General features: G+C 36.0%; 3 protein-coding genes across 4 annotated transcripts; 2 read left to right on the top strand and 1 right to left on the bottom strand.

The window, feature by feature from the left end:
* Window positions 1-5,690: 5,690 nt before the first annotated feature.
* On the bottom strand, window positions 5,691-10,713 carry LOC136772725 (uncharacterized). Its single transcript, XM_066725852.1, has 8 exons — window positions 10,544-10,713; window positions 9,909-10,218; window positions 9,744-9,845; window positions 9,570-9,665; window positions 9,208-9,497; window positions 7,816-8,395; window positions 7,093-7,422; window positions 5,691-6,802 (listed from the first exon to the last, which is right to left on the bottom strand). The coding sequence occupies exons 2-8, from the start codon at window positions 10,207-10,209 to the stop codon at window positions 5,691-5,693; spliced, it is 2,811 nt and encodes a 936-aa protein (XP_066581949.1). The 5' UTR covers window positions 10,210-10,218; window positions 10,544-10,713.
* Window positions 10,714-10,812: 99 nt separating this feature from the next.
* On the top strand, window positions 10,813-12,751 carry LOC136772468 (cytochrome b5-like). Of its 2 annotated transcripts, none has more exons than XM_066725478.1 (5): window positions 10,813-10,946; window positions 11,049-11,194; window positions 11,265-11,393; window positions 11,461-11,534; window positions 11,978-12,751. In XM_066725478.1, the coding sequence occupies exons 2-5, from the start codon at window positions 11,060-11,062 to the stop codon at window positions 12,060-12,062; spliced, it is 423 nt and encodes a 140-aa protein (XP_066581575.1). In that variant the 5' UTR covers window positions 10,813-10,946; window positions 11,049-11,059; the 3' UTR covers window positions 12,063-12,751. The 2 variants fall into 2 exon arrangements, with proteins under 2 accessions (XP_066581575.1, XP_066581576.1); XM_066725479.1 differs by having other exon boundaries at window positions 11,940-12,751.
* A 1,028-nt stretch (window positions 12,752-13,779) lies between these two features.
* Window positions 13,780-25,896, top strand: LOC136772883 (b(0,+)-type amino acid transporter 1-like). Its single transcript, XM_066726120.1, has 6 exons — window positions 13,780-14,228; window positions 23,386-23,708; window positions 23,791-24,585; window positions 24,686-24,899; window positions 25,165-25,470; window positions 25,543-25,896. The coding sequence occupies exons 1-6, from the start codon at window positions 14,204-14,206 to the stop codon at window positions 25,605-25,607; spliced, it is 1,728 nt and encodes a 575-aa protein (XP_066582217.1). The 5' UTR covers window positions 13,780-14,203; the 3' UTR covers window positions 25,608-25,896.
* Window positions 25,897-25,906: the final 10 nt, after the last annotated feature.

Raw genomic sequence — 25,906 nt, 5'->3', positions numbered from 1 at the left:
TCAAAAGGCACTACGCGACGCGATTTCTTTTTAACGTACACTACCGGGACAACCGCACTACGCGACGAGCAGTTCACAACTGACACTACAGACTCGGATTTTTAAAGTAACAGTGCGCTACGCGATTTCTTTTTAACGTACACTACCGGGACAACCGCACTACGCGACGAGCAGTTCACGACTGACACTACAGACTCGGATTTTTAAAGTAGCAGTGCGCTACGCGATTTCTTTTAAACGTACACTACGCGGGAGAACCGCACTACGCGACGAGCAGTTCACGACTGACACTACAGACTCGGATTTTTAAAGTAGCATTGCGCTACGCGATTTCTTTTTAACGAACACTACGCGAGAGAACCGCACTACGCGACGAGCACTACACAACAGACACATCGAGACTTGGATTTTTAAAGTAGCAGTGCGCTACGCGATTTCTTTTTAACGTACACTACCGGGACAACCGCACTACGCGACGAGCAGTTCACGACTGACACTACAGACTCGGATTTTTAAAGTAGCATTGCGCTACGCGATTTCTTTTTAACGAACACTACGCGAGAGAACCGCATTACGCGACGAGCACTACACAACTGACACTTCGAGACTTGGATTTTTAAAGTAGCAGTGCGCTACGCGATTTCTTTTTAACGTACACTACCGGGACAACCGCACTACGCGACGAGCAGTTCACGACTGACACTACAGACTCGGATTTTTGAAGCAGCTGTGCGCTACGCGATTTCTTTTTAACGAACACTACGCGAGAGAACCGCACTACGCGACGAGCACTTCACAACTGACACTTCGAGACTTGGATTTTTAAAGTAGTAGTGCGCTACGCGATTACTTTTTAACGTACACTACCGGGACAACCGCACTACGCGACGAGCAGTTCACGACTGTCACTACAAATTCTAATTTATAAAACAGCAGTGTGCTACGTGATTTCTTTTTAACGTACACTACGCAGAAGAACCGCACTACGCGACGAGCACTTCACAACTGACACTACAGACTCGGATTTTTAAATCAGCAGTGCGCTACGCGATTTCATTTTAACGAACACTACCGGGACAACCGCACTACGCGACGAGCAGTTCACGACTGACACTACAGACTCGGATTTTTAAAGTAACAGTGCGCTACGCGATTTCTTTTTAACGTACACTACCGGGACAACCGCACTACGCGACGAGCAGTTCACGACTGACACTACAGACTCGGATTTTTAAAGTAACAGTGCGCTACGCGATTTCTTTTAAACGTACACTACCGGGACAACCGCACTACGCGACGAGCAGTTCACGACTGACACTACAGACTCGGATTTTTAAAGTAGCAGTGCGCTACGCGATTTCTTTTTAACGTACACTACCGGGACAACCGCACTACGCGACGAGCAGTTCACGACTGATACTACAGACTCGGATTTTTAAAGTAGCATTGCGCTACGCGATTTCTTTTTAACGAACACTAAGCGAGAGAACCGCACTACGCGACGAGCACTACACAACTGACACATCGAGACTTGGATTTTTAAAGTAGCAGTGCGCTACGCGATTTCTTTTTAACGTACACTACCGGGACAACCGCACTACGCGACGAGCAGTTCACGACTGACACTACAGACTCGGATTTTTGAAGCAGCTGTGCGCTACGCGATTTCTTTTTAACGAACACTACGCAGGAGAACCGCACTACGCGACGAGCAGTTCACGACTGACACTACAGACTCGGATTTTTAAAGTAGCATTGCGCTACGCGATTTCTTTTTAACGAACACTACGCGAGAGAACCGCATTACGCGACGAGCACTACACAACTGACACTTCGAGACTTGGATTTTTAAAGTAGCAGTGCGCTACGCGATTTCTTTTTAACGTACACTACCGGGACAACCGCACTACGCGACGAGCAGTTCACGACTGACACTACAGACTCGGATTTTTAAATCAGCAGTGCGCTACGCGATTTCTTTTTAACGTACACTACGTAGGAAAACCGCACTACGCGACGAGCAGTTCACGACTGACACTACAGACTCGGATTTTTAAAGTAGCAGTGCGCTACGCGATTTCTTTTAAACATACACTACCGGGACAACCGCACTACGCGACGAGCAGTTCACGACTGACACTACAGACTCGGATTTTTGAAGCAGCTGTACGCTACGCGATTTCTTTTTAACGAACACTACGCAGGAGAACCGCACTACGCGACGAGCAGTTCACGACTGACACTACAGACTCGGATTTTTAAAGTAGCATTGCGCTACGCGATTTCTTTTTAACGAACACTACGCGAGAGAACCGCATTACGCGACGAGCACTACACAACTGACACTTCGAGACTTGGATTTTTAAAGTAGCAGTGCGCTACGCGATTTCTTTTTAACGTACACTACCGGGACAACCGCACTATGCGACGAGCAGTTCACGACTGACACTACAGACTCGGATTTTTGAGGCAGCTGTGCGCTACGCGATTTCTTTTTAACGAACACTACGCGAGAGAACCGCACTACGCGACGAGCACTTCACAACTGACACTTCGAGACTTGGATTTTTAAAGTAGCAGTGCGCTACGCGATTACTTTTTAACGTACACTACCGGGACAACCGCACTACGCGACGAGCAGTTCACGACTGACACTACAGACTCGGATTTTTAAATCAGCAGTGCGCTACGCTATTTCTTTTTAATGTACACTACGCAGGAAAACCGCACTACGCGACGAGCAGTTCACGACTGACACTACAGACTCGGATTTTTAAAGTAGCAGTGCGCTACGCGATTTCTTTTAAACGTACACTACCGGGACAACCGCACTACGCGACGAGCAGTTCACGACTGACACTACAGACTCGGATTTTTGAAGCAGCTGTGCGCTACGCGATTTCTTTTTAACGAACACTACGCAGGAGAACCGCACTACGCGACGAGCACTTCACGACTGACACTAAAAGACTCGGATTTTTCAAACTGCACTACACTAGCGACAGAATATGCAGTTTATCTCTCCTATGTTTTCACTTGTCGCTTGTCGCTCGTCGCTAGCAGCGACATATTCTGAGGCGGGTTCTGAATGTAGGAACGAAGGAAACGGGTAATCGCTAGCAGCAATCGCATAATGGTTTCTTAGGGGTAGTGACTGTGGTGTCGTGTTATGGTGTATGACATTTGAAATTAATTTGCATGTATAAAAAAATTGTGAATATTCAAATAATAATCAAAAGTTATGAGGTATGCACATATATTGAATGAGGAATTAATAAAGGTTTCATATATATTTGAAATGAATGTGTTTTCTTAAATCCTTGTTATGAAAATATTTCCTTCATTTTCCTATATAGCATGAGAGGATGAAAATTATATAGTTCATATATCAGAAAATAATAATTTACATTAGTAAAGTTATAATTATCCTTAGTTTGATAATTTTATTAGTAAAATTCATTGTTGCTACATGTTACTCATAATAAAACTTAATTGAATTTATTTTGTAATAAAAATGTTACAATTTAAGATTCTGTTTTTAGTAAGAAATCTGTACAGGGTGAGGAACTTAAACCGCCCCAAAACATTAGTAGAAAAAGATGCATATCTTTTTAACTATAAGAGATATTCAATTTTTTTATATGACCTTTGCGAAAGCAAATAACAAGAGGATTCGAGAATGTCCTATGCACAAATTGAATATCTTTTATAATTAAAGAGATACTCGTCTTTCCGCATCTATATTCTAGGGCGGTATAACAGCTTCACTCTGTATATATGCCGTATTATTTTACAAGCAAAGCCTGTTTTTTGGGTTAATTATATTCAACGTTTTTTATATATTAATTACAATAATTATTCATTATATTATTTTAGCTTCATATGTATCGGCTTGCTATAATTGTGACAAATGTATTTTCAATTTGAATTTCCATCCATTTTTCAAATTTAAAATTCACACGATCCGCCTGTTCCGTTCCGTTGAATACATAGTATACAGAGCAGCGATACAGGCGATACGGGCGATACTAGCGATGTCGCTGAAAAGTTGGATAAATTCAACTTTATTTCAGTGTCGCAGAAAGTGTATACTTTATCCCACGTGACCATTTGTCGCTAGCGACGAGCGACAAGTGAAATCGTACCTTTAATGGCCAAAACACGTCCGAAAGCACTGAGAGCTTATTATACCTAAAACACTATACTTCGTTTCTTCTCTGTGAATCACACTTACTATACATTTTGCGTGGTATATTCAATTCTCGCCAACAAACTATACAGCGTAGTATCTTCCAACATGGCGGACTTGGCAACGCTGCTGATACCAAGTCGGGTTAACTTAACCCAGAGTTAAAGTGGTATATAGTTCCCGTTACATTAACTATACCACAGTGGTATAGTTAATGTAACGGAAACTATACTACTTTAACTTAATCCGACTTGGTAGGGTTCACCCTTAAGGGTGAGGTTTACCAAGCTCGGCTTGGGGCTAGCCGGGCTAAACTCATACAGCTCATGTAACGGAAATTATACTACTTTAGCCCGAAAGTATACCATATTAGCCCGGCAAGGCGCTAGCCATCAATCCGGGCTTAGTGAACCTCACCCTAATCGTTTCGATAAGTGCGACAATAAGGGATAACAAGTAGAAATAGTACATATGTATGTATGTTCCGCTGTTAGGGTCAATTCGACCAAGTAGGCTAGAGCCCAAGTCTGACTTAAATTGGTATAGTCCCCGTCACATTAACTATACCAACTTAAGTCTGACTTGGGCTCTAGCCTACTTGGTCGAATTGACCCTTAGAGATACCTGTATGTATAGTATAATTAGATCATAAAATTGAAACAAATATACTAATTTTTATTATAGAAATAAATTTATTTACAATATGAATTACACATTTATCGTTACGACTATCGGATTTTGATATATAAATAATTCCACATTACAGGAAATGCAATAAAAGAGAATCTGATTATATTATACTTCTCGTAAAAAAAAAAATTATTTTAATGAATAATATAGCGATAATATCACAAAAAGAGATAAGACAAGTGACCTTATTCGTAATATAATTGCGTCTGTATAGTTATCTGATAAAGTTAATTATTTTTCTTGTTGAACGCTTTCCTTTAAGTTTGTTACGTGCGATTGGTGAATGGTGGCAATGGTGCTATCTGGACATACATACACATTGTTGAGTTACTTGAAGATGTGCACGTGAATAATATAGTGCCAGTAATGTAATGATGTGATGGTAGATAGCAGGAATTCAGTGCTCCCACCATGTCTCTGATCCCAATGCTAATAAACGTTAAGGGAGTCAAAGTGGGGGTCTTGAATTCCCACAATTCACCATCACTGATAAAATCAGTAATGCCTATTTTAAGTGACTTGATAGAGGTAGAGCCCAACCTGCCCAACAGTCAGTACAAGAAACAGGGGCCGGAAACTCCCCTCCTGTAAAATTTTATTCATATTACTATCAGCAATTACTAGCGCCACCTACAAAAGAGAAGAATGAAGTGAACGAACTGGAACGAACTAGGCATATGCATATACACACACACACACATATATATATATATATTTATATATATATATATATATCTATAAAATAAGAGCTTAATATTTTAAATTTAATAATTACTGAAGGTAAAATAATGAAAACTGTTAAATAATATTTTTATTCTATTTTTATTGTCTCCACATCCTTTTTTTTTCTTTTTATTGTTTTCAAATATTTTTCTTTCGCCATCTTCATAATAATATCATTTTTCGTATTATTAATTTTTCCATGCAATATCGCATTAACATCTCCACACCACTTATTAATAAAGGATATTACCGATAAATCAAGCAATTTATCAATAATAATGCTTCTATGTTTTTCGCAGTGAATACATGAAAAATCTAAATGTACATGCAGAATTGTTTCTAAATACATAATTATATTTTTTATGTAACAAGTATATTGAATATTTTTTGATAGAATATCATTAATCTGACCATATATTACTATTAATGACTTATCGGTGGAAGTCAACATACTTAGACACGTATCACAGTCTTTGACATAATTTAAATTGCTAATTATTTGTATAATTTTACTAAAGCCGCTTCCTATTTCTGAAGAATAATTATTAATGGACATTTCATTTTGGAAAAACAAATCTGATTCTACTTTTATATCAATGAAATCAGTCTCAGCCTCTGTATTTGTAATTTGTGCTATTTCTCTCATCGAAGTATTTGTAATTAATGATTTCAATGAAAACAATAAATCTCCATTGCACATATCTTCGCAATTTCCAAATGTCTTTCTGGATGTTAAATTATTAATTAACAGAGCCTTAAAGGACATTTCAAATTGAGCACAAGTGGGATTTATATTTCGGTGGCCAAATGATCTGATTTGTCCAAAAAAGTTTTCCAAAGGATCTTGATTTATGTAACGCGGTGTAAATGATTTAAATCCTTTCTCTTTTAAGAGCTTCCATAAAGTTATAAAACTTTTGATGGTGATGCTCCAATTTTTTAAACAAGGAGTGACATTAATTGGTGACAAGTCCCCTTTATTGCAAAAGCGCATATTGTATAATTGTTTACTAGCTCTCTTCCAAAAGCTAATATGCTGACTCCTTGATGAAACCACACATCTTAAGGGTGAGTTTCTGTCCAATGTCGTGTGTCCATTAACTGAATCGAATAGGTCGTTGAAGAAAAAGATTGCATTGGAAGTATCCTTTCCTTCCTTCTTTGGTATAGCAACTGGTCCAAACTTTGTATCAATGGTTCCTAAAAAAGATATATGTTTTAATAATTGTGTTAACATTCTTTCAGGTCAATGAGGATATAGCATAATTCGTAAGTTTATCTTTATCTCTTCATAACTGCCAGTTCATTGAATTTTTGATAGTATGAAAAATTGTGAAGCAAATTTTTGCTATTAATTTCAAATCTAAAAGTTAGATGGAAAGTTTGTAAGGATTGATAAATGATTAATTCAATGCTTCTTCTAATTGATAGTTAAGAATTTAATTGATATATTTTCCTAGCGTTTATAGCTAAAATGATTTACATATTACCTGTAATTCTAGTATGATGAAGTATAAAATTGCCCATAGTTTTGCTTAAAGTTTGAACGGCGTGCTTCACGCGCATCTTGTTAATTTTCTTCTTTTCTATATGCTCTTTCGTTATTTTTGGCATTAATCTGTGTATGCAATTATCTGCATCTATATTATATGCTAAATGAATTATATCCCATTTCGCTATTTCTCTGGTGTTACTGCTGTCTTTCATTTTATAATTTAGCTCCAGATGTTTTGTTAGCAAATTATTTCTCACGCTTTTTATCAAGTGAGGTGGGTCATAAAAGGGAATTATTTTCTTCCCTTCAATCATGATATTTCCATCTATAAGTATAGAAAACGTTCATGTTTAGTTTATACAACAATTATATGCAATAGAGGTCTATAAATTTGTTGAGTCATCCGATGACTAAGGGCGCGTTCCACTAAAGGCCCACAATACTCATAATATATAATACGTGTCACATGAGTTATTACATTATTAGCGTTTTGGGCTTTAAGTGGAACGCATCCTAAGAACTTCTGAGTTAAAGATTTGAAATCCTTAAGGCTATACCTAGCAGGTCGAGAAAAAGTCCAGATTATGGTAGTATAGTTTCTGTTACATGAACTATACTATTTTAATCTGGACTATTTCAATCCGACCTGTTATGTGTTTAAGCTTACAACATTATACATAGGCACCAATGTTAATGAAAGTTTATAATTGATACAAACCATATTTTCCATCAGTCATATGAAGTAATATAGTTTTCGTTTTTAATTTATTAATGGCCGCTATATTTGTATTTGCTTGATCACACAGGAAACCGACTATGTTTAGTCCACAATTTATAATGCTCTTCGTGACAGTCTCGATACATTCTACTAAGGTATCACTTTTGGTCATATTGTCACAAAAGTAATAACATACAGGCATTTTCCAACCTGAATTTATACCTCTTATCATAAATAGAAGAGCATGATCGGCTAAAACTGCTTTCTTGTAGATGCCAAAATCTTCGAAGCCTACAATTTCATTTCGCATTTTATCGAAATCTAAATGACGACTAAGTTGTATTTCGTCCCACATTAAAATACAGAATTTTTCACTTGTCTGCATATTTTTGGCTTGCTCTTTTATATGATTATTTATTAGTTTAATAGGACCTGGATGAATTTTAACATTTTGAAGCAAAGTTCTCAATGTTCGTGTACTGGGTAAATGAAATATTTGCCGTAAGAAAATATAAGCTTTTGTTGACTGCTTCCACAAAGATAAAGCCAAAATTTTTTCATCCAATGAAAACCTCATGCCCTGAAAAGTATTTATAAGGTAAATGAAGTAATTTAAGCTTCATTTTGAAAGAAATTTATTAATTAATGATATGAATTAAACAGGGTAAATCTTTAATAGCGTTATATTCAAACGTATTATTTCACTATACCCCTCGACTACTTAAAATACATTATCATATTAATAAATTTTGAAACATTATTTTTAATGGTTTTTATTAGGTTTGTTCATTTTAGCTAAACTTTTTATAGTTTCTACACTTTCCGTATTTCTTTCTTTACTCATTGATTAAACTAACACCATAAAAAATGCAAAAAGTGTAGTGATTTTCTGCTAAAATGAACAGACTTATTATTTAATTAGTTTTTTTATTCATTATAAATGGCATTTTTTTCTCATTTAATCCTAACAACTGCAATCAGTACTTATATGAAATACAATAATTTTGTTATAGTCAATTAACATGAAATCTTGTAAAAATCTCCTACACATTGCTTGAGATAGATAATGTACATGAGAAAAATGTATTATTTATAAGCATATTAAAATAAATATTATATACAATATTATATATACACATTGACATTAAAAAATTGATTTTTGTAATTAAAGTTCTACAAGAATAGCCATCTTACATAATAATCGTATAAAATATACTTGTATTATAATAAACTAATTATATTATTAAATATCATTTCAAAGTTGTCGATTTATATTTAAGATAGGTATTAATTAAAACTTTTAAAAGCTTCCTTCCAATTATTCATACTTTTATTTATATCTAAACCTAATGTTTTACTTCTAGCTATTGTATAGAATAATGATTTCCAAACCTTTGGTGAATATGATGATTTCCTTAATTGCATGTTCATAAAGTTTCTCTGCATTGGTGTTAAGGAATCTAATAACTTTTCTATTGACCAGCTTTTAGAAAATTTTTTATATTCCTTCAAACGTTCTTTAGTAATTTTATATTTACTTGTTGCGGCCATTTGCTGTCTTTTAAATTTCATAGCAATCAAGTATAATCTCTTCTCTCGAGCACTTAATTTACTTTGATTTATTCGGTTTCCTAAGAGATAAGTGCGTTTCTTTTTAGGGATTATTACCTGTTCGTTGGAAACTGAAATGAAGATAATTATGTTAGTTGTATGTTGTTGTTTACTATTTATTATTTTATTTTTTATTTACTTACTAGAATTAGGCAAATTAACATGTCCTAGTTCTTCAGCATCTTCATTTTCCCTGCACTGCGAAGAAGACTGAGGTACTCCTATTTCAATTTCATTATCTAAATTTTAAGAAATATCATTTATATGTAAGCTTCCATGAAAATACTTCTAGGTTACCATTTGATATTTTTACTCACCAAAATGAAGCACATGAAGATTGCGTAATTCTGCATCACCATCTATCTCCATTACATCTGTAGTAGATGCAAGTAATCCACTGTCAACTTCATTTGATAAAACTACATAAAGTATAAATATTAATATATAATTTCATTTTTTCTTCCTTAAAAGCAAATTGTTACCTGGCATTTCTCCAGTTTCATTATCAGATCCAGAGTATTCCACAATATCAGATAAAATTTCTAATGAAGGAATGGTATCTGGTTTCAGTCTTCGATACCTGTATGACGAATCATAGTCATCATTTTTGAAATGTTTGTAGCATACTACACTCTTTTTCAGCTCATCGTCTGTTAGATGTGCTATCTTCGAAGACATCACACTTTTCTTCCACTTTTCAAACATTCTTTCCTTTTTGGGAAAGTGATGTGTGGGAACAGTTGATGAAGAGGAACATCCCAAAACACAACAATTTTTCCCCATTTTACACTGCTATAAAACATGTACAAAAATTACGTTTAAAAGTGATAATTTTCATTTAATATTCAACATTAACATTATTTTAAAATGTAGAAAGTGCTATATAAATTCTTAAGTAGACTAATTTGAAGCTTTCTAACAGCATTTGAATCTAATTTCAACAAAATAATATTCCAAAATCATTCAAAGTACTTATGGAACAAATTCTGTATTAAGTGGTTGCTTTAGGGAAATATAATAAATATAAAAATTAAGAAGGCGCTAAAACGGATGCATATAAAGTTACGTCTATTCCATCAAATTTCAAATTTACCAAGTAGTAACAATGCTAGCTTACATGAATAATGAAATTTTTGTCCAATTCTTAACGTCTTCTGCGATTTTTGCCGAAATCAACAAAATCAATTTACAAAAAATTTAATTGTCAATAACTGCTAAAGCCAAAAACAACACGTCCGACTAAAGAATAACCTAAAAGAGTAGGTGGTGAATATGAAGGAAAGCGCAGGAAAGTGCATGAATTATCAGGTTTAATAGAACAAGGACAACTGACAAGGACACTGTAGATACTTCCAAAATTGAACACTCGTGCCGCTGTAGTAGCTGCTTGTCGCGCCATCTCGAAATGTTTCTAATAAGAAGAACTCGCAATTTTATCGTGAGCAAAAATCTTAAGAGTTTCCGACCCCTGACAAGAAACTCCGTTGCGAAGCTAACTTGTCTCGATCAGGACGAATAAAGTATAATAAGATATATATTTATATTTAAATCAATTTAATGTTAAACGGTAAAATTATTTCTCTTCCCATTTATAATTATTGAGCTTCAACTATTTATTGCAGAGAACAAAAAAATGGCGTCCCAGGCTAGCAGTGACTCTTCCAATAAATTTTACACCCGTGCGGAGGTTGCTAAGCACATCGATAGCAATGATGCATGGATAATCATTCATAATAAAGTCTACGATGTTACCAAATTTCTCAATGAGGTTTCATAATTTTCTTTAGAGTTTTTAGGTTAGAATGAGTTTGCTTCATTTTTATGATTTCTATTTAAAGCACCCTGGTGGTGAGGAAGTTTTGCTGGAGCAGGCTGGTCGCGATGGAACTGAGCCTTTTGAGGACATTGGTCATTCCATGGATGCCAGACAGATGATGGAGCCGTATAAAATTGGAGAACTAGTAGAGGTACTGTTTTGTTGATATTAATTTTGTAAATTCGATTAGTTATTCCATGTGCATTCATAATTTTTAGAGTGAAAGGACAAAGTCTGATGAAAAGAAGGACAAGGACTGGTCAAGTGGAGCACCAGAGGATGATAGCTCAAGGTATATATTTTTTAAGTATACATCCAATGTTTATTACATGTGTCTTGTTTAACTGTGATTTTCGTGTAATAGGCACAATGCTTATTTAAGAGTACATCTTCAAACTAATCATTCTTTGCTTTAATCTATAGGAGATTTTAAATGTTTCACATTTAAATTAAATATTGAAAAATGGGGTAATGTTTTATAAATAAACTAGAATTTAATCATGATGTTTGGCTTAGTGCTGTTTTCACAGATTTGTGTGTATAGATGCCACTCTGTCTTAATCATTTGGTAATAAATATGTTTTATGTAGGCTGAGGGAGATGTATCCAGCAGAGCTTAATTTTTGTCATAACAACTGTGCCTGTTCAGTTGAAATTGATTTACAATTACTTATGATAAAATTATGATATTAAATAGTCGTTGCTGCATCGTGATGTGATGATTGGCTATTGCAGTGGTTCTTGGAGGTCCTGGCTGATACCAATTACCCTTGGGGTGCTGGCAACACTTGTCTACCGTTTTTTCATCAGTTCACATTAAACCATTCCATGATACAGTTTTTGTATCTTGTTTTTTAATATTAACAAATATTGTTAAGCTATTAATCATTGTTGATGATTGTACATTGAGCACTACTGTAATTATATTTTATGAAAGGTGTGTCTGTGCACCAGTGTTCCCAACAGACCTAGCATTTACAAAAAAAAGAGTATCATGATATTATATAATTGAATTGAATCAAAGTATAAATATATATATCCATATATTACAGAATGATATTATCGATAATAATCCAAATATCTATTTAATTGCATGATGCTCTGGACTTTCCTCGTAAATACAAAGAATTGTCAAATCAAGATTAAAGAAAAACTAAATCAACAAATCCAAGCTCTGATCAAAGTAAAGTTATCAAAAATATAGCAATTTTGATAAATCTTAACTGTATTCTCCAAATTTTAGCAAAGCTTCAACCAATAAAAGAACACAAAGGAGGAATTGTACGAGTTGCTCAGCATTTGATACTTTAATATTTTGATCATTTGTATAATTTATTAAACTTTCTATATCTTTATTATTTAACATGTACTGATTTTCTGATAAAAATTGTTATACACCTGAAAGTACAATCCAATTAAAGTCCAAAAATATAGAAAAAATGATAAAAAACATGATCTTATAATTGCTGTGTTTATGAAGGATGTAAATATATTTTTACTACATGAATATTAAGATATTTTTCTTTTATCCACTTTGTAAATTATTTAAGTTAAGGATATTTATGTCGTGTCCTTCGTTCTTTAAGAAAGTATCTTTTAATTGAGTAACCTAATTTTTGTTTTTCTGTAAAATAGCAATATTTCCATGAAAAAATTGCTTGCTCAAGCTTATAATTCTGATATTTTCACGCTGTCTGTATTTTTAAAGTATTTTACGATACTGAATTATTCGAGGAAGAAAGAAAAGTATATTCTAATTTCTTCTTCTTACATATCTTTTTTAGTACTTTTTATTGGTACAAGTTGAAAATGTAGAAGTTTCAGAAATTCTTAAATAACTCTGTTACCAACGATTCAAGAAGATCAAGCAGTACAATTAGGATATCGAGTTGTGGATGGGAACGAGCGAAAATCGATGAAAATAGAATTGGAATATATCCTGGATGAATGGGAGAGTGGAAGTTTCGATGGGTAGCGAGCGTGGGGACCGAATAAAGTATCGAGCGACCATCAGCGCCGACGCCATCGATGCAACAGAGGAAACGACGAACAGTATAACATCAGAGGAGTTTCATTTCAATATTTATCATCCTTATTAATCCACCTCGTATATTATACAATTTATTCAATCCCATAAATAGGTGAATCTCATAAAATTTTTAAAGTAACGTTTCCAGGTCTCGTATATTTTTAACGTTAAATATACCAATAAAGGACCAATGAAAACAGCCATCATGTGGAAGAGAGAGAGAGAGAGAGAGAGAGGGAGAGAAAGATGAGGAGAACATGAAAAAGAGTTGGTACGGATTGAAAGACAAATAGGAAAAAGAAGATTAAAGGACAATTTGGGAATTTGGAAATGGGAGGGCCTGAAAAATAAATCTCTTTGCCGCTGGTTTCTGGCGTCGAAGTTCGAGGGCCATCCCCGTTGCCATTCCCCACAAACGCGGTCCCGTTCCGAGGAGAGCCGAGTCGAACTAAACTCGAAACGAAAAGCGAAACCGAAGCCAGCCACCAGAATTCAGTTCAGCGCAAGAGCTCGATAGGCGTGCGTCGTCTGCTTCAAGTCTCTCCTTTTTCTACTGGGATATTTTGTGTTTGCCAGAGAGATTTTTGAAAATTCGTGGATATCGTGATACTGTGTCCTTTGGGATACAATTAAGAGGAGGGAGGGAGAGAGAGAGAGAGAGGGTATAAAAGTAAAAGAAGAGGAGAAAAAGGAGAGTGTCGAAAAGAATCAGAAAGAGAGAAAGAGAGAAAACTCAAAAGTTTTTGAATAAGTGAAATTAATAGATCAAGCGGAAGAGAGAGTGAGAGGGAGAAGAAGAGAGCAGGCTGAAAAGTAACGGGTGAAGAAAAGCTGCGAGTCACCCAGGGTGCAGTGCTAGCACTGAAAAGTCGGCGTGGTGTCATGAGAGGCGGTCTCACGATCCGCCCTTCTTATCGCTCCCTCTCAGAGTCATGCATGTCGCGCCCTTCAAACGAGGTAAAACATCCTTTTAATCTTCTTATCTTATCCCACTTTGCACAATTTATATCCTCCAATCTAGCAATTTATCATCCCCCACCCCCAAGCCATTTTTTCGTCATTTTCATTCAACTTATCAATTTGTGTACTACACAATTAATTATATCTGAAAAATAACAGAGATTTCAATAAGAATATATTTTCTGGATACTGAACAAAATTTAATTATTAATTAATCTAATTTAAAGATGCTAATTAAATTTTTAAAACAACGTAGGGTTTTCAATAAAAACTAAATAATGTTAAAAAAATTGAATTCTCGATCAATTTGAATTTTTGGTCATTTTTTGTGTATTTTTATCAGTTTTGTTCCGTACTATTTCTGGTAACCATCTTTCCAATCGAACTTTGTGCAAGCAATAAATCTTAAACTTTAAGAGTGCAACAAAGTTTATTGGCGGGAGTCTGGTGGAAATGTGGTGTAAACCTGTTGGTGTAAAATCTCGTGATGCTTGCATGTGATGAATGCACGTGTGCCAAGCAAGACTTTTGCGTCATCCACTTTATTACAGTCTAATTAAAACCCGTTGAGCGGCTATTATAATTTTCCAACGATTTCTGAATCGCCTATACATTTTTTACATTGCAATTCCTATTTTTTTCCTGGCGCCTCGCTCGCGAAGCTGCGCGATTTTCAGCGCTCAGCTTTATCGTGATCCAATTAAAACGAAAATTATTTTTTCCACCAATCTCCTTAAATATTATATTTTCGTAAATTTAAAAATCTTTATCAATTATTGAAATAAGACCTTTGTTATGCCATTCTAATTTTTGTGCATTATTGAAGAAAAAAAAAGTAGACCTATATATACTTTTTATTAGCTCTTTGCTATTTTCCTCTTTCGAGTGACGTCTCGCTCCCGAAATCCGAATGTCAAGCGTCAATCACACGACTCTTCGCTTCTTTTCTCACCACTTTTCGATTACGTAATATCACTCGACGCTTCGAAACTTTGCTCTTAAATTGAATTTCTAGATGAAAATCTTATTGATTTTTAATTCGAAATTAATCACTCTTCCATTGATAAATGTATCGTAATTAATCTCGCTACGCTAAAATTTATTGTTACTATACGTGTATCGCGATGCATCAAGATATCGGAACACAGAGGGATTATTTTACAGTGTAAAATTACATCACGATGTGGAATAAATGATCACACGAAGAAGTACAATAATCATTTCGCTTTGTTTATCCCCTATTATTCAAAGAAATTTCTGTGTATCATTCTCGTCGTAGATAGTTATTATTCTACGACTCTACCTCTCTGTATATGTGTGTTTAACGTTCTCTGCACTTTAAATATATACTTTTGATTGTAACACTTGAGAAACACTTTTTGCGAAAAGTGAACAAAGTGCATACAGACGTAATATTGTACAATTGATATTGATTTATCGAGATACGTTTGTTGATTATTTTTACTCGTGGGAGTCACCCTCCTCGATATAGTTGAAACAGTAAACCATAAATATTGAAGGGTTATTATTTCTCACATTTTTTTATGTTGGCTTTGAAAACAAATATTTTGAATAAATTGTTTATTTTATTCAAAATATTTTGCTGATCCCCTTGATGTTATAATTACGATATTAAACTGTATATTGCCTTTGGATCTCTGGAGGTTGAGAGAATTATTGTCAGTCAGTGTACTTGAGCGTTAGTAGAAAAGGCTGGTAGATTGATTTTAAGTGAAAAAGGTCAATAATAATCTGACCCAACGATGCGATGTATGAATAGACCAATATTTCAATTAATCATTTCTCAATTGGCAAGTTCGATGAACGCAGGCCACTTGGTTGATCCTTTTTCAACTTTCTCGTAGTTCCCAGTCCTCCAAAATCTTCTTAAATAATCACTTGCCAGTTTCCAATCACCGTCAGTTTTAGTCAAAATATTGGAAACTAAATGAAGTTCACAAAGCAATAATTCTCTATATTTCTGGTTACTCGAATAAACGTTTCACGAAGACTCATGCTTTTTTTAATATAAAAGGAAAATGAGAAATTTGCAGGAGGAGATTAAAATTTGAATCTAATTTTCAATTGATTATACGAATTTCACGAATGCATTCGAAAGGCTTGAAATTCTTCAACTATTTCTCCAGAGAAGGACATTTCTAAATTAAAAGATTTTCAAGCTTTCGAGGGAGAGATGGAGAAAACTTGAGATTTTGTTTAATTGAATTTCCCAGGCAAGAAATACCAGGTGATTTCTCAGCAAACGAGAGTTTGATCGGTTGTACGGATTTCGTAGATGTATTTGAAAGGCTGGAAACTCTTTTATTTATTTTAAAATAGGAGGAAAATATCTCGAAGAAAATAAACGAAGAGTAAACTGTTTTTACAAAATTCACTTCCAGGTAAAAATTATAGGTTAGGTTAGTCTCCTAAGCTGGCACATACGTACAGTGTGTCTCGAACCACTTTTCTTATTTTAAATTACTCTCCTACAGAAACTAAACTATCTTTTGATTTGCGAGTTTTTAAGTTAACGAAAATACCGGAAAAACGTTGCTAAAAAATTATGTGGCGCTTATTAAAATGCATTCGCTTAAATTCTTATTCTTTCGAGCCCGATTGTGGAATTTGCGTAGCGAATTGTTTAATGCAACGTGGGCGACCCGGAGTGTTGCGTCATCCCGTGAAACCAGAAACTGGCGCGCATCTTGAACGCGCCGAGCAAAATATAGTCTGAATATGCCAGGGATTATCTACTCTGATTCCTCGCGAGCCTCGAGACGCTTTGGGGAAAAACGCAAAAAAATTATAACGAATCACCGTCGATATTTGGAAACTATTTCATGAACGTCGTTAAATGAGAAAATCATATTTTGTTTAACTGACAAAATTGGTCCAGTGCAGTACCACACAGGAATCGTAAACATTCATTATTCAATATGAAAATGTTGCTTTAGAAAAAATAAACATGACAAAAACTCAAAATTGAATACAAAAAACTTGAATAAATTAGAGAAAATAAAAACAATGAAAGATATAATTTTAGAATATTTCGAGTAATCTGATTGGTCCCGTTCAATTGGAAGCACGCAATATTTCGATCAACAGAAGTTGGTCTGCGCATACCAAGACTTATCTACTTCCATTCTTCGGTGTCGAAACGCTATCAATTTAGTGCCGAGAAACAATCGGAAAATCGTCTTCCTGACAGCATTTAATTACGCGTAAAACTTTTCTCACATATTTGTTTATTAATGGAAGAATATTTCATCAACAATTAATGTACAGCTTGATTGAAGAATAATCAACATGAAGGATTATTTTTTATAATAAACGGAATAATATATTTTATTTATACAGAGGAAAATGGCTTACTAACACGGAATAATTTTTTACAAATAGTAGTTTAAGCAGTTTCATCTCGAAAATAGGGAGATTAAAATAGTAGACTATTGAACTTATAGTTATTAATAATTTCGCTACTCTATTTTCAATTTTAAGGGACTAAGAATAAGAACAAGCAAAAGGGGAGGGGGTCAAGGTATTTGATAGGTTAGAAAGTTATAGATAATGTATACACACGGTTACATCGATAATTGATGTATTTTTAACGTGCAATGGCAGAGTCACTGAAGCAAAAATAGACGAGTAATTTTTTCCTCCCTCGTAGCAGTTCCCAAAGTCACGTGAATTTTTTCTCTCGTGCAGAATAGAAGATTAGGATGAAAAGTTGAGACTCGGGATATTCTCTCGGCTGCTGCTTATTTTTAACACCGCAAATCAGTAAAGTTTTGAGAAAAGAAAACTTTTGCTCCTCCCAATAATCAAACCTCCTTAAATAACTCCACTGAATAATTCTCTTTTTAATTTAAATTCAATTAAGTAAGAAACTTAAATTATTTTTTAAAGTCTTCTATTTAAAAACTTTTTTTTTCATTCGTAGCATGATTTATCGTGACGATTACTATACAAGAGGACGAACATTCGTTAAGTATCTAAACCTAAAACAATTCCGCCTAATTAAGCCAATCGTTCCCACGTAACAATAAGCCCTATGCTTCTTCACAGAAATATTTTCCATTTTCAATAATTAATTAATCGTTACAATTTATTTTACTCACGAATGATTTTTTTTTTCATAGAATAAAATTTGTATCTCCTCTTATCGAGTATTTTTTCGTTAGAAATTCTCTTCTTTGATGTTTTTTTGGTCGAATTAGTGAGTTTTCCAAGTTTAATAAGATCGAGTGCCGTAGATTTATGGTCAATGAGAAGGCAGGATAAATATTCCAGGGAGCGATAAATCGTCAGTTGATCTCGGTTGTGGAATCTTAAGGGTGATTAATGAGGATTAATCAATTATCCGAGAAAGAAGAAAAAATCTGTATTTTTTGTTGTTGGACGTTTAGTTCCCGAAGACTCGTAAAAAATTGATTAAATGCAAAGATGTAAATAAAGTGAGGCAGGAGAGAGAACGAGGATAAAACACCTGATTCTGTGTAAGGAAAATGTCATCTCTAAATATAACCCACGATAGGTTTTTCACTGCTCTTACAGAAATTTTATCTTGCGGTTGATAATTTCATTTTTTTGTTTAGTTATCCTCATAGCGATACATATATAAATGTTTAGATTTTTCTGCCTTTGCCTCACATTGTTCTTGGTTTTAGCAGCGTTCGTTTCATTATGACCAGCAGGTGTAAGATTTTCCTTTTAATTTTCAATCAAAGCACCTCTGCTTAATCAACATCCAATTGTCAGTGAATTTAACAAAATTACACATTCTAACGTTCAGTCCTGTTTATTCATTCTGCAGCTACTTGGCACTTATCATTAAACTAGAAAAGTAATTAGATTCCTACCCATTTGTTTGGTCAACAAAGAATGGCGAGGTTGCTGAGTTTTTATTCGATTTATAAACTGATATACAGCCTCCTCGCATTCGCCAGCGGTTCTCATTCGAATTTTTTCATTTTGCAAAAAATCATTTAAATATTAATATAACAAAAGTCCTCTGTTTCCATTAACAACAATCATATATGTATAAAATCATTATTTACAAAAGATGATTAATTTACAAGACATTCTTTGAAATCTCTCGCGTTCACCATGGGTTCTCATTTAATTTGTTATGTTTATCTCAAAATCATAAATCCATTTAATATTTAAATCCTCCCGTGTTTACATTGTCAAGAAGCATGGAATTTCTTGCATTATAATCAGTAATTCAAAGCCAACCTTCGAACCTCCTCGTATTTTACCAGAGGCTCTCATTCGACTTGGTTGATTTTGTAATTAACCGATTTTCGTTGATCTGCTAAAATATTTAAATCGCTATCTCTTTACACTATAGTTCACACCATATGTTTCCTATCTTTGAACCAAAAACTCAGTTATGGACCGATATTTGAATCGTATCGCATTCATCGTGGGGGTTCTCCATTAGAATTCTCATCGCCTATTATCGAGCTGGTAGAACACGTGGTCTGGTTCAGCCATTGTCACTTGACTCCACTATATTCTTCAGTCAAAGAGCTAATTTAACGAATTAAAACTATGATGAAGGCTGTAACGCCATTTCGTTACTCTCCAGACCGTCCCAATTAAGCCTCAACGAAAAGGCTGATCACATCTCGACTTTTTTCACTTCTCAATTTTCCAGCCTTTATCTCGTTTTAACTCAATCTTCAATTTTCTCAAGTAACTTCCAGGCGGTAAAGTGGTCCCAGAGAAACTATCGAGAGAAATCTCTTCGTTCCTCTTTATCACTTCCGATACTTTTATAAAGCTGTGTTTTATTTAACGTAACCCAAGGTTCGCAGAAATTGTAACTCGAGCTGGAGCCATACGTCACCTTTGAAGAACAATGGCTGACGTCACACGTATCCACAGGCCATATGCACTCGCTAGCGAGGCGTCCTTAATCGTTAAGCTCGACGCAGAGATGAAAATTGAATCCATGCGACGAATCAAGTGACGAGGCTGAAGAGTCTACAGCTATTATTGGGTATCTTTAAAAAAATATTTAATGAATGAGAAAATGGTGTTTTTCTTAATATACTTTCCCTTCGATTCCATTTTTACTCCGGAAGTAAATGTTTCTTACAATCGGGAATGAAGATCATCTTTGTTTTGATTTCTTGCTCGGTACGTTGACACAATTACCGACACAATTACGATCGGAATGGTGTTTTTTAAATACACTGTATGCTTGCCAGAATTTCTCCGCCTTGAAACTCGATTTATCGTTTCAAGGTCGAGTCGACTAAAAGGAAAGAACAATATCAGTCACGTTTAACGAAAGGAATGCGGGATTAATGCACGTAGTAAAATCAATCCGATAATCTTCCAGTGATACGGAAATTAGACGTCACGTAACAACATGGATCACCCACTGACAAGAATTTTATCCCACAAAATGGATAATTCTAATCCATTTGTACAGATTCCAATACTCTTACGCGATTACGATTTAATTGAACGACAAAGTCTCGAACAAATATTAACGTTTTATCTGACAAACTGGGAAATTTTAATCAATGCAGATTTTAATACTGATATCCGGTTACGTTTCATCCGAGTGCAAAAAAAATCAGGAAATATCAAAGTTTTGAACCACAAAACGAATAATTCTTATCTATTTACGTAGATCCGGATAATGATACCCGGTCGCACTTTAATCGAGTGAAAAAGATATGGAGAAATATAGTTTTTTTCCAAAGAACGGATAATTTTAGAACATCTATATATATATTTGAATGTCGATACCTGTGGCTACGCTTCAAGTGAATTAAAGTAATACAATAAATATAAGAAAGGCTGGTTTACTATACCGAGTAGCATAATAATTTTCATTGGACAAAAGTAGCAAATTGGCTCAGTCTATTAATAGAATCTACTGTTTCTGTGAAGTTTATATTTGCTCCAAGTCGGGGTATCCTAAAATTCACAATTGGCCACTTTGAAGTGTCCAAACTTTTCCTCTTAATTGCTCGTGGTCTGCCAAAAAAAACATATATATAAAATAATAATGATAAGAATGTAACAAGTAGAAAAAGTCAGTGTTGAGAGGCCAGTGACTCTCGTCGATAAACGAAACATTCGCAAATCACACAGTCGAACATGTTGGGATTGGCCAAACCTAACCTATCTTCTCGCCACTCTTGATATATTTATTAAAAGTTGCATCGTCCAATTTTCTCTTCCCCTAACTGGATGAAACTCGAAATTTCACGATTGGTCCACAATTATCATACAAATTAGCCGAAACCGTCGCATCTCATTAATTTCAAGTTCAACGACTATTGAAACGGAGCCAAATATCGTTTGGCGAGGATTTCGCTAATTTAGGACTTTGCAGTCGTATTTCTAGTTTTTAAATACCCTTAAGACGAGCAGATAAGAGATAAATCGTGCTAAAGTGGAAAATTCGTGATAACCGAAGCTCTTGCTAGTTTTTGTTCAAGAATAATTACAATTATATAGGAAGAGGGGAATGAGGGGGACTTTAGAAGTTAGGACGATAACTTCGTGATAGAAATGAGAAACGAGAGAAGCGGAGCGGAAATTTGTGGCGGGAAAATCCGGGACTCGCGTCGGCCATATTGGATGGCGGCAACGAAGGAAAAAAGCGGTCACGAGGAGGTATATCTGGAAATCCGCCAAACCGACTATTCCGGTCACTCGGCGGTTTTCGCATGACAATAATAAATAATATAATCTATGTCGCCTCGCAGGAGCTGCATAAATAAGTAAAAGTGGATTTTGCGCTGCTCACGTTTTCCGATCCGTTTTATTTGCATCTCGCGCCAGAATGCCAAAAGCGATAATCACGGGTGGTGCGCGCCACGATCCGATTCCATCTTCTTCCTCGTCTAACGTACATCTGCGTGCCAGTAAATATGCATCGAAAATTATAATCTCATTATTTTTAATTTCCCACCAATTTTTGTTCGGCCTATTTCGAACAAGTTTCATTCTTACGTTTTCTCATAATGCATTTTAGAGCACCTTTAGAGGTGAAGTTTCGCTGCAACTATATAGAGGTTAATCGATTACCGGAAACCAGACCCTCTTATATATGTATATATAGATATTTATACATGTGCGCTTTAAATAGAGCGGTATTTGTGAAGCTACACAAGTGCAGAAATTTATAACAACACGTGGTAATTCAGTACACTTGTTTGCTGACTGCAGCATTACCTATGGCCTATGCAATTATTGATCTTCATCCCTCAATTCGGCTTTATTATCTTTTAAGAGACTTTTCACATTGTTTTGAGTGTGAAAGAATTTGTAACGATATACGACAGTTGCCTTTCATTATCTTCTGAAATTATTGGTCTTTATCGATGAATTTGGTTGCTCTCATTTTAAGAGACTTGGTAGATTTTTTGAAACTGAAAAAGTTTTTAATGGTACACAATAGCTTACTTTCGTTGTCCCTCGCAATTATTGATCTCTATCCCTGATTTCAGTTTTTCTTTTTTGGAGTGCTTCATACATTTTATGAGACTGAAAGAATTCATAATGATACACGTCAACTGGCTTTCATTACCGCTTGTAATTATTGGTATTTATCTCTGAGCTGAGTTTTTTTTTCTTTCTGGGAAGTGTCATATACATTCTGTCAGACTGAAATAATTCATAGTGAAACACGGCAGTTGACTCTCATTACCTTTCGCAATCATTGATCTTTATCCCTGTCATTTACGTTATCCACTTATCGACCCTCGCTACTTTATCGATTATATTTCCTTGAAAAATACTTCGGTAATCGCAATTATTGACTTTTATCACTGAATCCATTTCTAGTTAAATGGAAACTTTCTATAGTTCTATGTAAGTTTAACGTAACAACTGATTAGAACGTGGCAAATCATCTAAATTGAGACTTGCCTCATACCGCAATTGTCGTAAAGTCATAGAAACTATATACCTAGTGTGGCCACGTGGTCCACCTCTACTGGCTCTAACTCAAATAATAGCATACTTAAAACGAAACACGATTAATATAGTTTAAGCTTGATTTTACAATCATTATGGAATAAAAATGCCTCGTTCCAATAATATTGACACAAAAGAATGACTTTTAACTATCCAACCAGTAAACGTTAGAAATTAATGAATATTAATGAAAAAATTATTTCAGTCAGCGTGGGACATGATCCACAGGCGAGTAACGGTATCCAAGCTGCGCAGCAACAAATCCCAAATCACAGTTGGGGAGGGAATATTGGGAATGGGGAAGGCACGCTATTATCACGCAGGTCAAACGGTGCGAGCAGCAATGGTTGGGATGGTTCAAGGTCGTCGTTCGGCCAACCCCAGCAAGCCCAGCAACGTAGGCAAGAGCGGCAAGAGGAGAGGGGCCTTTCAGGGGGTCTGGGGGATGACGAAGACGGGGGTGGAGGGGGCGGAGGGTTGGAGGGGACGGACCCAGAGGAGAACAACCCTGTTCACCTCAAGAGACGGGTAAGAAATCTCCACCCGTCCTTATGATGAAGTAGCAAAGAATCCCCATGAAAGATTATTACGCTGGCTCATTTGTTGACAGGTGGGACTCGTCAGTGGGGTGGCTCTAATCGTTGGCACGATGATCGGATCTGGGATCTTCGTCTCGCCGTCAGGTCTTTTGGTGCGTACAGGCAGTATAGGAGTGAGTTTCCTGGTGTGGACAGGCTGCGGATTGTTGAGTCTCTGCGGCGCGCTGGCCTACGCCGAGCTGGGTACGATGAACACGAGCAGCGGCGCTGAGTACGCCTACTTCATGGATGCTTTTGGAGCACCTCCAGCTTTTCTCTTCTCGTGGGTGTCGACTCTGGTGCTGAAGCCCTCGCAAATGGCCATCATTTGCCTGTCTTTTGCTCAGTACGCTGTAGAGGCGTTCGCAGCGGAATGCGAACCGCCTGAGGAAGTCGTGAAGCTCGTAGCCCTTTTGGCGATTGTCCTGATACTGCTGGTCAACTGTTACAGCGTGAATCTTGCCACGGGTGTCCAGAACGCCTTCACGGCAGGCAAGCTGATCGCTATTCTCGTCGTCATCGCCGGAGGCTCCTATAAGCTGGCTCAAGGTAACACCCAGCACCTCCAGAATCCATTTGGTACCATAGATGGTACCAGTATCAATATTGGTAGACTCGCGACAGCCTTCTACACCGGTCTCTGGGCCTATGATGGCTGGAACAATCTCAATTACGTCACTGAGGAGATCAAGGACCCCTCGAAGAATCTCCCAAGGTCCATCATGATCGGCATTCCTCTGGTCACTCTCTGCTATGCCCTCATTAATGTCTCCTATCTGGCAGTCATGTCGCCCTCTGAAATGATCGAGAGCGAAGCTGTCGCAGTGGTAATTTTCAATCTTCTTCCTCTTCCTAACGCACTAGTTATACCCTAAAAGATATTTCATATCAGCATTGATTCTCTAAGCTTTGCAAATTTCATTGCAGACCTTCGGTAATAGAATCCTGGGCATCATGGCTTGGCTAATGCCTCTGTCAGTGGCGGTGAGTACTTTTGGATCCGCCAATGGAACTTTATTCGCAGCTGGAAGACTCTGCTTTGCCGCCTCTCGTGAAGGACACCTTCTAGATTGCTTGAGTTACGTCCATGTCAGGCGTTTCACACCAGCACCAGGTCTCATCTTCCACTCCCTCGTTGCAGGTTCGATTCTGCTTCTATTAGGATTGGTAGCTTCAACTTCTTGGCAATTTATCCGTTCTGTAGGAATCACCAATTCAAATTAGCTCTTGATAAATGGATAAAATAACCAAAAGGTTTAGCAATGGGTGGAATAGGCTCTAATGGTCCAGTTATAGTTCATACTAAAAACAAAATTATAATGTTGTTATAAGTATTTTGTATTCATTTTTAATTATTTATGTTCAAATACATACTTTATAGTGAAATCTCCTTTCTGGGTTTTTAGGTGCCATGGTCCTATCCGGCAGCATAGATTCCCTCATAGATTTCTTCTCTTTCACCGCTTGGATCTTCTACGGCGGGGCAATGTTAGCTCTCCTGGTGATGAGAAGGACCAGACCGAATCATCCACGACCATACAAATGCCCGCTGATTATTCCTGTGCTCGTACTTGTGATTTCTGCGTACCTGATAGTGGCCCCTATCATTGATAAGCCCCAGATCGAGTACCTGTACGCTGCCGGTTTCATCTCTGCGGGTATGCTCGTCTACCTCCCTTTTGTTAAGTATGGATATGTACCAAAATTCATGGGTAAGATTCTCCCTTAACATCTCTTACTACTAAACATCTTTTCAGTTGTATAAATCTTCATTCTTCTTACAGAAGGAGTTAATGCTTTTCTTCAGATGTTATTGGAGGTGGCACCAACTGCTGCTGCCTTTGACTGATTCCAAAGGAAGATCGCCAAAAGCTTCTACAGTGTTGAATCATTCCATTGTGACACTGCGAAAGCTACCAAAATAAATATACTTATTTTAAATACATAATTACAGAAAAGAGCAATCTTTATATTACAATGCTCAAGGCTGGCCCGAATGAATTCACGAATACATAAAAATATTATTTTATTACACGTTATTCTTCGTACATAGTATACAGAGTACAGAAAATATTATCGTTAGAGATAGTTCAATGTTAATGACAGCAAAGGAAATAAAACAGAATATTTTAAATGTTTGCTAATTTA

Source organism: Prorops nasuta, unplaced genomic scaffold (genome assembly GCF_024137725.1).
Source record: "Prorops nasuta isolate Cenicafe-Biocafe unplaced genomic scaffold, Cenicafe_Pnas_1.2 PNAS00004, whole genome shotgun sequence".
Classification (NCBI taxonomy): Eukaryota; Metazoa; Arthropoda; class Insecta; order Hymenoptera; family Bethylidae; genus Prorops; species Prorops nasuta.
Note: the sequence above shows the minus strand (reverse complement) of the source record. Positions and strands in the feature narration are given on the sequence as shown.